At 38.2% G+C, this 13244-nt stretch overlaps 1 protein-coding gene across 3 annotated transcripts; it reads right to left on the bottom strand.

Annotated features, from left to right (window-relative positions):
- Positions 1 to 7265: 7265 nt before the first annotated feature.
- Positions 7266 to 13029, bottom strand: LOC136284000 (uncharacterized). 3 transcript variants are annotated; one of them, XM_066173682.1, is made up of 4 exons: positions 12954 to 13029; positions 9810 to 10017; positions 8386 to 8770; positions 7266 to 7912 (listed from the first exon to the last, which is right to left on the bottom strand). In XM_066173682.1, the coding sequence occupies exons 1-3, from the start codon at positions 12970 to 12972 to the stop codon at positions 8422 to 8424; spliced, it is 576 nt and encodes a 191-aa protein (XP_066029779.1). In that variant the 5' UTR covers positions 12973 to 13029; the 3' UTR covers positions 7266 to 7912; positions 8386 to 8421. The 3 variants fall into 3 exon arrangements, with proteins under 3 accessions (XP_066029779.1, XP_066029778.1, XP_066029777.1); XM_066173681.1 differs by having other exon boundaries at positions 8412 to 8770; XM_066173680.1 differs by having other exon boundaries at positions 8445 to 8770.
- Positions 13030 to 13244: the final 215 nt, after the last annotated feature.

Raw genomic sequence — 13244 nt, 5'->3', positions numbered from 1 at the left:
GTAGACGGTTAAGTGGAAGGAAAAGTAGTAACAGAGGCAAACTAAAAGCATCGAATCAAGACGAACGTGTAAATCTTTGGCAACAGCATTTTCAAGACCTTCTTGGTAAACCACCAATAACTCCAGTCTTAAAAAAAGAAAAGGACTTTTCGCTATGAAGGAACTGTTGATACCTGTGGAAGTTTGGAAAATAGATGACTTCCACCCATTATTGTTGGATTTCTGCAACAATGTATATAATCAAGATCCCATAAATAGCCGGAGAGAAGGTTGCCTGCTCCCAATCCCCAAAAAAGGCAACCTCGTGATCACCAAGAATTACCGCGGAATAACATTGACAGCAATTGCAACAAAGATTTACAACCTGATGCTCCTAAACAGAACAAGACCCAAACTCGACCGAGTCTTGAGAAAAAACCAAAACGGGTCCCGCATAAACCTATCAACCTCAGGACAAAAACTCACCATCAGATGTATCTGGGAGGGCATTAAATCAAAAAACCTTTTAGCTGCTCTCCTGTTCATCGAATTTTCAAAAGCCTTTGATTCGATCCACCGCGGAAAGATGAAAGAGATCTTATCCGTTTATGGAATAACCAAGGAAACAGTGGATGCCATCATGATACTGTATCATGACACCAGCTCTATGGTTCGCTCTCCTGATGGAGACACAGACTTCTTCGATAACAGTGCTGGAGTCCTCCAAGGTGATATACTAGCCCCATGCATATTCATTATATGTCTTGACTATGTACTGCGTAAAGCTCTGGACAAGAACAATGAACTTGGCTTTGCCCTCGCAAAGCGGAAGAGCAAACGTGACCCAGCTATGAAAATAACAGATACAGACTGTGCTGAGGACTTAGCAGTGCTGGCTGACGTCCTAAAAGATACGACATTTCTTCTGCACAGCATCGAAAGAACAACAAAGATGATAGGGCTCTACCTCAATGCAGATAAAACAGAGTTCATCTGCTTTAATCAAGATGCGTCATAAGAGATGAAGAGACTCAGTGGTGATAAGAGAAAGCAGGTGGAAGATTTTAAATACCTAGGAAGCTACATCGCCTCTACTGAACATGATGTTCACAGTAGACTGGGAAAGGTGTGGGATGCTCTAGATCAACTGGATAAGATATGGAAATCAAACCTTCCAGCCAACCTGAAAAGAAACTTCTTTCGAGAGGGAGTGGAGCCCGTCCTTTTATATGGTTCAGTCTCCTGGACCTTAACAATATCTGGAAAAGAAAATCGACGGAGCATACATTAGAATGCTACGCACTGCCTTAAACAGATCGTGGAAGGATCACCCCACAAACGAAAAGCTCTACGGCCACATCCCGCCAGTCAGTAAATCACTTCCGCAACAAAGAATGAGATTCGCAGGGCATTGTTGGCGCAGTAAACATCGCCAGAAATATTGGACAAGATGGCGGCCGCGCTTGCGCATTTCGTCCATAATGGCGTCCAAATAATATAAGAAACTGTACGGAAATTTGTAAAATTTCTAAAATATAACAATCAGGAGCTCATGGTCCCGTCTGCTCTCGATCGAGACATATTCATTACTGATTCTGCTATTCATCAAACCTCACAGGGACTAGATAAATAAAAACCACTTACTTCCCGAGCCAGTTCTTTTGTCATTGGTTATTGACCTAGGTCGCCATACAGTTCTTCAAAATCCGTCGTTCTCCATCCCAAACAGTCGCCTATTACAGGAAAGTGCATAAATAAAGTCAACTGCTCTCGATCGAATTGACTGCTACAGAGTTCGAAGCGTCGAAATATCCTATAAAATTGCCATTTCCTCCCATCAAAAAAGTTCCCAACGCGCCAGAATATCCCTTATTTTCCATGTTGGGTAAGTGACGAGACGCCAAACTATGACTGAAATAGTTAAACACGAGCAACGCTGATCTTCGAATCGTCGGCCATATTTGTTTATGTTATTGCAGGGAAATAAATTAGTTCTCGGTCCTTTTCAGAATAAAAATATGCCAGGCATTGAATGCAAATTCAGTAGTCTTAGCGCGAAAATTAAATTAAAGCAAATCAAAATTCTGACATCATGTCATCGCTCTGCCTCGAAAAATCCCAGAGATTTACTTGCAAGTCTTCTTTTCTTTTTCTTTTCATCAAATAGAAGATCTGCGGTGCTCAAATTGTAAAAGTCATGGTACGAAACACTCTTCTTTGCAGATCCAGCCGTGATCGCCGGCATATTGAATTCTCTTGATATTCTATTGTTCCGGAGTGTAATACGATATACCGCTGATAATTGTTAGCAGGCTCGAAATGTCCTTGATTTCTGGCGATGAGAAGAACTTGCAGGGGATGTATTACTCTGGATTACATGGACATCAGCCGAGAGGACGCCCAACAAAGACCTACGTTGACCAATTGATGGATGACACACGAGGCAGACTTAAAGAACTACCAATTGAAATGGAAGACAGAGAAGGCTGGAAGGGGCGTGTCATGGAATACCGAGCAAGCTCAACCTGATGGTGATGATTAACTGTAATAATGGCAGTTCTCTTTCCGAGAGCGCTAAATGAGGCTGACCTTAGAGAATTGCCACTACATCTTTCCATTGTTGATCATTATTAAAGTGTTTCTAAATTTGGATGTTTGAGAAATTTATGGACGGTTTTTATTTTATCAGCTACGCTTCCATTTTTGTTTTGTTCGTAGGAATATCACACAGGTCTACAATCATATATTTCAGCACCTGTTGGGACAGCTGATTTTTTATCTGGTCCTAATACACTTTCAATGTTCAGGAATATTCCACACACCACGATATTTAAATGGATTAAGCAAATGACAAAGGTATAAATGCCATCCCCGCTGGAAATTCTGGACTCCGTCTCACAAGTAATCTCCAAATTTAATATAAAATGTGGTGTTACGTAATCAGACTTTTCCTATCAAACATGCTAGAAATGGACACCTGAAAAAGGTTTATTAATGCAATATAAATGTTTTTCAAAGAAATTATTGATTTGGATAAAATTGATAGTCCGTTCTTCCGACAAAGTAAAGACAAACGAGCACAAGCGACGAGCAACTATCCAAGAGTCTGGTTTAGCGATAAAGTATTTTGCCACAATATTGACCAATATTTTCCATGAGTTTTTCTGAGTTTCTTATTCATTACTGCAAGCTATGTGTAATAGCAAAATTCGAATTTACTTGAGACTCCATATTCATGAGCGCACTTTCTCAAAGTAGTTAACAATATCACGCCCACGTTTGCATCATGTTTTAGCAGATCTCTACTTCTGGACATCTCTGATATCAAGAATTCGAAGAGGTCAGTACTGATAAGTAACTGAAAATATGAACCTTTCTCAGCCTCAGTATGGATGCTTCAGGCGTCCAGTCTGTCAGTCAGTACACTTGTTATCATCTTAAAGCATATCGCAGAAAATCTCCTTAACTTTTTTAGTCATTTGGCATGAAAAATGAAGTTTTTTCAAGAGTTAAAAACAGATATATTTTCGTCTCCGATCGCCGTTGGTCATTCCCTGATTATAAACCAGGTTGTCTAATCGTCAGTTAATACGCCCTGCAACAGTTACACTATCACGATCGATTACACCACGAAAATGAACTGTTTCTCCCATATGCATGTTCAGGCCATATACCTTACGATATACTTATCATTGCACGTGTTTATCGGCCGTTAAATCCCATATATAATCCATAAAGAAATTTTTTAATGATAAATTGAATATGAAAGAAAGTGTAATACATTATCTTAAAATGTATTGAGTTTGTATGAACGCGCAATTGTAAGAAAATATTAAAGAATGAAAAAAGTTTAAGGCACCGATACAAGTATAAATGAATAAAGGGGGTAAGTTTCCAAAGAAACTGTGATGCTGCGTCGGTGGAAGAGTATAGCAGGCAATTTAGTGTTAACAACTGAGTTGAAAACGTAAATTGGCCACCAGCCGCTAGACACTTTAATCTCCCTAATCATTATAAACAGCATATGGCAGTTTGCGGCCTTTCCTTACATCTAGGCAGATCGGAAAGCCGCAAAACACTAGAACAAAAATTTATCTTCCAAATCGGCACCCTTACTCCCCACGGAAACAACGAGCGCTTTTCATTCAACTAATCTATTCCTGCTTTCACCATATTCCCACCAATAGCGTAGCTCCTCTTTCTGTATATAAACCCACAGACAACCCACAATTCCTCCAATCGCTCTGAGGAAGGGCTGACGCTCAAAATGTCAACTTTTTTACCCTTTACGGTGGCCAATTTACGTTTTCAGCTCAGTTGTTAACACTAAATTACCTGATACAAATATAGTTTCCTCTTTTATGACGGCCGTTCATTTTTTTCTTCCCGGCTAATTATTGAGTTAAGAACGTGAACTTGATAATAAACTGTGTGCTTGAATACTAATTAGTTTAAGGAAATTTGAGATGAAAGAAAATAAAGGAATGTCAAAAGAGTTCCCCTCTAATAGAAGCAAGAGTTACCATCCCAAAAGAAAATGAAAACATGGCCTCTTGGTGTTCCATGTTGACACGCTGTTGACACGCTTTTGTGAAATAAGGAGAAGAGGGGAGGGGGGGGGGGGGATGAAAAGTGAAAGCAACAAGCAACTATCAAATATTTCACCAATGAAGTTCAAATCTCGCAGCAATTTAGTCTGTCAGCCTTCAACATCAATTAATAAGGATGGAATAAATCAGCGCCGATGCCTTTCTTCTTTTGCGCCGTATTTTTAAGGGCCCAAAGAACGAGTTACAATACTCAGCGGTTCTTCACTCCAAAATTTTTAAAAAGGTGGTTATTATCCGACTACTTATGTCAGGTACATTACAATGCAAGGGAAGCAAAGCAACTATAGAAGCAGTTTGTGACAGGTACTGCATGCTTAACGTTTGCGTACCGGATCGACTTTTTATTGGTGCAAAATGATCGACTGTAAAACAACTTGTAAAATATCGCGGGATATTTGAATTCGATTCGTGCGTTATTATTACTCTCATTAATTCAGGAAAGCTGAAATGTTATGGTGATAGTCACCAGATAAAAAATGTCATAACGTGTATATGTGGCTTTCCAAAATGGGTGATGTTATAAATAGACTAATATATAATAATAAACTATTTCTATTTAAACACCTACCTTACATTATATAGCCTTATATGTGTTATTTGCAATGGCTTTCGTCCTTTTGTGACCCTCCACGATCATTCCGTCGGTCTAAAAACTTTAACAACTCTTAATCAAATTGCGACGATAAATAAGCTTTACTTTTTTTTTTTTTTTTTTTTTTTTTTTTAAATTAGCGTAATAAATGCTTAAACTATAGTTTAAAATCGCTAATGCAATGGGGAAAGTTTATCTACGGGGTGTTTTGCGGTTTGTTTTCATACCAAAAGTCATCTTCAGGTTTCGCGGCTCGTTTGGGTACTGAAAGAATTCTTCGCAGTTAGGATTTAACTTCTGGATATAGTCCTTGAGGCAGTAAAGGCCGTCAAAAAGTGGATCCTCCGAAGTTGAAGACATCCTGGCCTACTTTTCTACACTGTTGACGTCTTCAATCCCTCTTGGATGGTTCTTAGTAGCCTCGTCATGGGTCATTGAAGCGTATTCCTGTCCATTATCGTCAAACAAGAACTAAAAACTTTGCCTTGTCAATTGTCGTTGACCTTCGCGTCCTCGACGACACCAGCACAAACTGATATGAAAGCAGACATTCCGTAGAAGACCTCAAGGACTGTGTCTCCAAATTGCATCTGACGACTTCAACTTTTGAAGGTCTGCTGCTAGAATTGGAGGATTATGTTTTGTGTTTTCTTTGTTCTCGCGTTTGTTTAACTTTATCATACTCTGCAGGAGTTTGTTTGACGATTGGAATTCGGTCCCTTTGGTGATTTAAATTCCCCTATTTAATGATGGGTTGTTGAAGTGTCTTTCGATCGCATTTCGCAATCCAAGGAGGAACGATCTTGAATGTAATGCACCCTCTCTTGTTCTTGCTTCTTCGTAAAAGTAGCGGAGGTTTTGGTCAAGCTCTTTGTTGCTCATTTCGTGGAGGTTCTTAGCAAGCCCTCTCTAAGTGCACCAAACTATTAAAAGAAAACGGCATAAACTGACATGAGTAATGAAAAATTATTTTCATTTGTATTTTGGTGTACGTTTTTGAGAAAAATATGTCGTTGTTGGTTGTAAACGTGTGTGCGCCAGCTAATTTATCTACTTAATTTTAATCGTTTTTGCAAGAAATTTTAGCAAATACTCCACACTTTTTGCAAGGTTTTCATATAATTATACTTATAATATTTTTACAACAAAAAACTCACTTTCAAAAACTCGGCGTGCCCATTTGGTGGATTCTTTGGTTTTCTTTGTTTCTGCCCTTGTTATTATGTCATCTATTGCAGCATTTGACATATTTTTAAATCTTTGCTTGTCAATGTTGCCGCTTTGCTCATTGATTTCATAACCACCTTCGTTGGAAACCTCACTTTCACATAACAGGTAGGTCCCACTATTATTGATAATATCCTCTAAATCTACCGACGCTAACAACTAGTTTTCTCTTTCGTTTTCTAGGTCGTAAAGGACGTCTGGGTCGCATAGAAACCCAAGAGAATAATTGGGGAATTGGTCCGCCATGTTACGAATTGGTAGATGGTGTGACAGCTTTAGCACTATGCTCTATACTCTCATAGAGCACGCTCTCTCAGCCAATGACGGCGCGCGTTATATCCGAATTGTATTATAAATGGTAGTTAAAATAGAGGTAATGCAAATTAAAGAGAGATGCCTCACCGAAACATTTTCATTTGCGTAATGATAAAGGTGATTTAAAAGGCTTCCAAACAAACCTTGAAACATTATTTTTACAAGTATCTGTCACAATCTGACACATGTCAATTAGAGACCGCGTAATAAAAAAAAGGCGCGTGTACACTTTTGAAAAACAGCAAAACTAGTTATATACAACTAAACATCTTATTTTATATATCTTCGCTGACGTGAAATGAGATTTGTATTGTTTGGTGGTAAAAGATATTATATGTAGAATGAAATGAACCACGTTGTATGTCCCGCAAATATTATTACATTTCAAATAACAATTAGTTTTACTAATTTTTGTCTCGAACGAGAGACAAAGAAAAATTCTCAGATTTCGCGCTGCCAAAATAGGTCAAGAGCATACTGCATGAATAGGAAAAAAAAGATGGTGGAGTTTATCTTTTTTTATTCAAATTAGGAACCCCTCATACATTTGGAGCTAGCACATAACGCTCTCTATAGTTCAACAGTGTGGCATTGAAATTTAAAATTCGAATATCTGTAGTTCGAATCCTTTGGAGGAAATTAAAGCTTTTTTTATTGTTTTAAATTGTTTTTTTTTTCTTTTACCTACCCTAATGACAAAGCAATTAACATGTTTTTTTTTTTCCCAAATGACCCGCTTTGAAATTTTCCATATTTTTTCCTTATTATTTTATTTATCATTACTTTCATTTTATCTTTTAAAAAACTGATCTTAATTAATTTAGTAAATATTCAATTTTTATTTTGTCGCAGTTGAGTGATGACATCTTGTCAGACCGTGTAGGGAAACGACTTCGATATTAGGGATCAATACGTTTTGAAAATGAAGGGAGAGCTTCATCCTACTGAGCACAAAAACACGTGAATCACATTTCGTGTTTATTGTTTAGGTTTGTAAACCAAATTTATGGAGGAATGGCATACATTACTGTGAAAGAAAAATTGGTCTAATCTAATGAAAGCAAAAATATTTTTAAGCTTAGCTTGGGTCTAAAAAGTATTTATTTGTCCTAGCCACGCATTACTGCAGAGAAGGATTTCAAAATTAAATTTTTCTTTTAGTCTTCGAGTTTGGACGGTCCCCATAAATCTGTTGATATAAAAGGATCCAATATTAATGAAAGACAAATTTATTAATCAAAAGGACAATGCAGGGTCCCCTGGCGTACAGTGCATGTATAATGAATGTCTCTAATCGCAAAGGTGAGGATAACCTATAAATACATTTTATTCAGTGATATAGAATTTATTATTGCTTGTGCAACCGTATAGCGAGAAACAGCTAAAAAAAACCCACTCGCTTGAAACCATGCATTGAATGAGGCCCAGTTTGTTAGTAGAAGGTGGGGGGGGGGGGGGGGGGGGAAGGGTGGGACTACGAAAACCACTGAACCCAGTATAAAATCTATCGGAATACGTAACAGAAATGGGAACAAATTGCATCAAAATGTGACACCGGGTAAGCTAATCAAACCTAGACCAATCTTGTGAGAGGAAAGCACCCTCAACAAAATTCCACCCCCTGCTCAATCGACTATTATATTTTGAAGGGATGTTACTTACAAGCAGAGGACTTAACACGTAGTGACCGTATGGATATCAATTGTTTGACTTCCTCTTGCCTTTTCTGCCCCCACGGCGTACTCCTCCATGGTTGCGTAACGGGGGACGTACTGCTGGACGCCTTCTTCTTCCGCGCTTTCCTCTCCCGCGCCTTCCTCTCCCAGGCCTTCCTCCTGAGCGTCCTCCTGGAAGTCCTCCTGAGCGTCCTCCTGGACGTCGGAGAAACCCGCCAGGGCGCCCTTTCCGCAATTTGGGGTCTGGTGATCTCTTCTCTAAATCCAAAACATCGCTTTCTTCGCTTTCGTTATCGTCTTTTTCATCATCGATGTCGGCTTCTGGTTCGTTTTTGTAGAAGCTATCATGTTCAACATTCCAATTCAAGTCACTTCAAATGAAAAAAAAAAAAATACAATAGGCTTTGTACATTGACATATTAAGCCGCAAAGTGATTACTGACAGTTAATAATCTCTTGTAGCTGTTGCATCCCTTTCAGCCATTAAAAAAAGACTGGTTCATATGAAGCCCGAGTAATTTCAACTTCACTCTATCATAAAGACAACTCAGCTAGTCACTCAGTTCAAACGCCACCTTTTTGTAACATTACAGTACTGCGCAAAAAAAAGCAAACGATAATATTGCCGATTGTTGCGATAATCCCGATATTTGGGCGATATTTGAAAACGTTTCAGTTGGAATGATAGGTCGGCGACATAGCTGCAGGGCTATTGTTCTAACAGCCGCCATAAATCGCTGTATCGTTGAGCTCCAAGCAAATAATCGTTTTCGCTTAAAGATATATCGTTTGAGCCAAATATATATATACATATATATATATATATATATATATATATATATATATATATATATATATATATATATATATATACACACACATATATACCGCTTCAGCTCAACGGTATATCATGTACGCTGAGCGGTATATCGTTCCAGCTCAGCGATATATCCTTCCTGTGGCCTAGATATTACCGCTTCCAGACTTGCACTGTCGAAGCTTCATCTAAGGCGGGCGAAGTCAACTCTCAAATAAGCATAGTTTTTGGGGAGAATAATGAATCACTGTTTTCGCTAGATGTTCGCAACAAGTTCACTAAACATACACAATACATCAGCTAGCCAAGTTAGCTGCCACACAAAGAATGACAAATTATAAGGAAGACTATTTAACCATATCTTATTCACTGATAGAACTAACTAAGTCGCCAATAAAATTAAACTATCTTAGTTCTCCAAATATCATATAGCTTCTTAGAGCTTTTTTTTTTTTTCCCTTTTTTTTTTTTTTTTTTTTATCCCGGTTGAAGTCAAATTCGACGGGGCGGAGATTTCTTCTTACCTGTGCGCTTTTAAAATTTGTGTTGATAAAATGCCAATTTAAACTGAATTTCTCGTTTAAATTTAGTACCTTAAAGCATCTTCAAATTCTGGTTCAAAGTCATCCATATACTTTTTCCGGACTGTCGTTTTCCCTTCGTTTCCATACTCAGCAGAAGTAAAGGCTAAAGCGATAGCAATAGTCGATCCATACACAGCGATAAGGAGGAACCTGCTCATGGCGAAGTCCTCCTTTCTTCTGGGTCGCACGCTTAGGTGCACGGTACATTTTGTACCCTCTTATAACAAGAAAAAGAAGGTTATTTCCATATTGCGTAATCGTGTAAGAGGAGCCTACTCAAGAGATCAAGATTTCCCTTTTTTACCAGTATTGAATTTTGTTGTTATTTTGATGCAACAAATCGCGAGGACATATTTGCCTCTGGCCCAAAAGAAGTTCTGTAAATTATGCGATATTGGGTTGTCTAAACTTAATGTCTGTTCTAAAATCTTAAGATATTCATACCAAAAAATTCGCTCGTTTCTTAAAACAGATCGTGTCAATAACAAAGGTGATGTCATGTTATCGGCTGAAATAATGTAAAGTATAAATTCATTTTATACCTTCAACTAGTATCAGAAAGACTTCTATTTTCCCATGTTTTTTCTTATATATATGTTTTTTATTAGAGTGTGCAACAGCAAAACACGAACATAATATTATTTGAGGAGTCCCCAGATATGAGTGCACTATTTTACAATGGCTAATAATGTCACGTCCACATTTGCGTCGTGCTTAGGCAGATTTCTGCATTCGGGTATCTCTAAATGAAGGCTTCAAACTAATAACAGAAGAGGACACCATTCTGAAAAATAAACCAATTCTCCCAGCCTTAAGCATATGGCGTGAAAAAAAAAATTTCCTCAACTATTCAGTCACGATCACCTTGGCCTGAAAACGAAACTTTATGTCGAGGGTTAGAAGAAACAGATCTATTTTTGGCGCCGGTTACCTTTGGTCCTTTATATTTCATGATGGTAATGACAATGTAAAGATACTTAGTAACTCCAGTAGCCCATTATCCGGAGCTTCCATCTTTCATACTTACCCTCTGAGTCAACCCTGTCCGGTATCTCTTTATTTTTAGAAGCATCTCCCACGGGGTTTTTCGCAGGTGTTTACATAATAGCCAATCATAAGAGAGCTGTGGTCCGCTATCGTTTACGTCGCATGTGGGCCGCACGAAAGTATTTCAAAAATGGCGAAAAGCGCGGAAAGTTTACCAGTTTTTAGTGTGTTATGCGAACGGCAGCGTGTTTTCGCGGGAAATTAAAGAACCCCCCACATATCAGTTCTAAAAAGCAAAAAGATACGGGACAGGGTTGACTCAAGGGTACAGATGGTATGGAGGCTCTGGGTAATGGGCTCCTGGTAAGTCTGATTATGTATCCCGACTTCCAATCTCCAAGAGAAAATGAAGACATGGCTCTTTCATGTACCACGCTAACACACTATTCTGCAACGAAACGAAGGAGGAGGAAATGAAAAATACAAGCGAGACCAAGCATGATTTCTCCAATCAAGTTCGATTCTCGCTGCAATTAAGTCTGTCAGCTTTCTTTTGCTAAAATTGGGATATCAATAAATGTTAATGATAATTGTTAACGCCTTTGTTTTCTTTGTGTCGTATTTTGATGAGCAGGAGTCTCGTACGCCGTGGTGCACGGTGCATTTCGTATCCTCGGATACTAAGTAAAAGTGATTGATCTTCATATTGTTTTCGAGTTCTAAGAGCTTTCTCTATCAACAGATGAAGAGCTCGATTACTCCTGTTCCCTAATGTCTAAGTTTGGTATGTGGGCCTGATAATGTTTTGTAACCTGATGTAACCGGCTTCCAGGACAAAATAACCCAAAACACCTCTACAGGTGCGCTATGAGCATTATTTATACATTTCACTCGTTTCTTAAATCAGATCAGTTTATTGGGAAAAGAAAAAGAAGAGAAAAAGAAAATAATTACTCTTCTGCATCCAACATTCCTTCGATGTTCTGGCTTTTATAAAGGCTCCATCATGAAAACTATATTTGTCCATTGACGTATGTATCTTTTCTTTTCCTTCTTTCTCTTCCATAAGATTCAGGTGTTTATGTAAGCAGGCAAGACGTCATTTTACTGCTATTTATAATTGCTGCCTTCTATTTGTGCTCGTAGGCGATCAAAACACTTCTTGCACTCACACTTGATTATGATGCGGAAATATAACACCTTAAACATTTAGTCATCTTAGCGTAAAAAAGAAGTGTTAGAAAAAACCTGTTCTCTGATCGGCCATGTTATCAAAATTTCCTAAAGTGCGTGACACAAGAACGATACAAGCTACGAAGTTACATTTTCCCCGAAATAGTAAGCGTAATAATGGCAGTTCACTTTCCGAGAGCGCTAAATGAGGCTGACCTCGGAGAACTGCTGCTACATATTTCCATTGTTTATCATTATTAAAGTGTTTCTAAATTTGGTTGTTTGAGAAATTTATAGACGGTTTGTATTGTACCAGCCACGATTCCATTTTTGTTTTGTTCGAAGGAATATTACACAAGTCTAGAATCATTATTGTCAACACCAGAATCAAGATGGAAATACTTCCCAAAAACACAAATTGAAGGAAAAGTTTGCACGCACACATGCACCTCATATATTTCAGCTCCTGATTGGACTACTGATTTTTTATTAGGTCCTAATATGCTTGCAATGTTCAGGAATTTACCTCCCACCGCGATATTTAAATGAAAGTAAAACAATCGCCTCCGAGCAATAAACTTTAGCGTGCAACAAGCAATTGAAAAATTATAGTTGCCATCCCCGCTCGAAATAGAGGTTTGCAATTCTGGACTCGGTCTCGCAAGTAATCTTCAAATGTTATATCAAATGCGGGTGTTACATGATCAAACTTTTCTTATCGAACATTATAGAAATGGAGACCTGAATGTTCATTCATACAACATAAATACAACATAAATGTTTGCCTGAAGAAATAATTGATTTGGGTAAAATTGATATTCTGGTTTTCTGACAAAGTAAAGACTAATGCGTACAGATGCCACGCAACTATCCAAGAGTCTGCTTTAGCGATAAAGTGTGTTTCCACAGTATTGAAAAATATCGTTCATTGTAATTGTCTGAATTTCTTTTACAGTACTGAAAGCTATATGTAATGGCAAATTACGAATTTACCTGAGACGCTAATATTCATGGGCGCACTTTCTCAAAGTAGTTAACAATATCACGCCCACGTTTGCATCATGTTTTAGCAGATCTCTTCTTCCGGGCATCTCTGATTTCAAGAATTCAAAGAGGTCAGTACTGATATATAACAGAAGAGGGCGACATTCTGAAGAAATAAACCTCTCTCAGCCTCGGCGAGAATGCGTTAGGCGTCCAGTCTGTCAGTCAGTACACTTGTTATCAATCTTAAAGCATATCGCGAAAAATCAATCTCCTCGACTTTTTAATCATTTGGCATGA

The sequence above is a fragment of the Pocillopora verrucosa genome, chromosome 10 (genome assembly GCF_036669915.1).
Source record: "Pocillopora verrucosa isolate sample1 chromosome 10, ASM3666991v2, whole genome shotgun sequence".
Classification (NCBI taxonomy): Eukaryota; Metazoa; Cnidaria; class Anthozoa; order Scleractinia; family Pocilloporidae; genus Pocillopora; species Pocillopora verrucosa.
The sequence above is the reverse complement of the archived record's forward strand: the minus strand, read 5'-3'. Positions and strand labels throughout refer to the sequence as shown.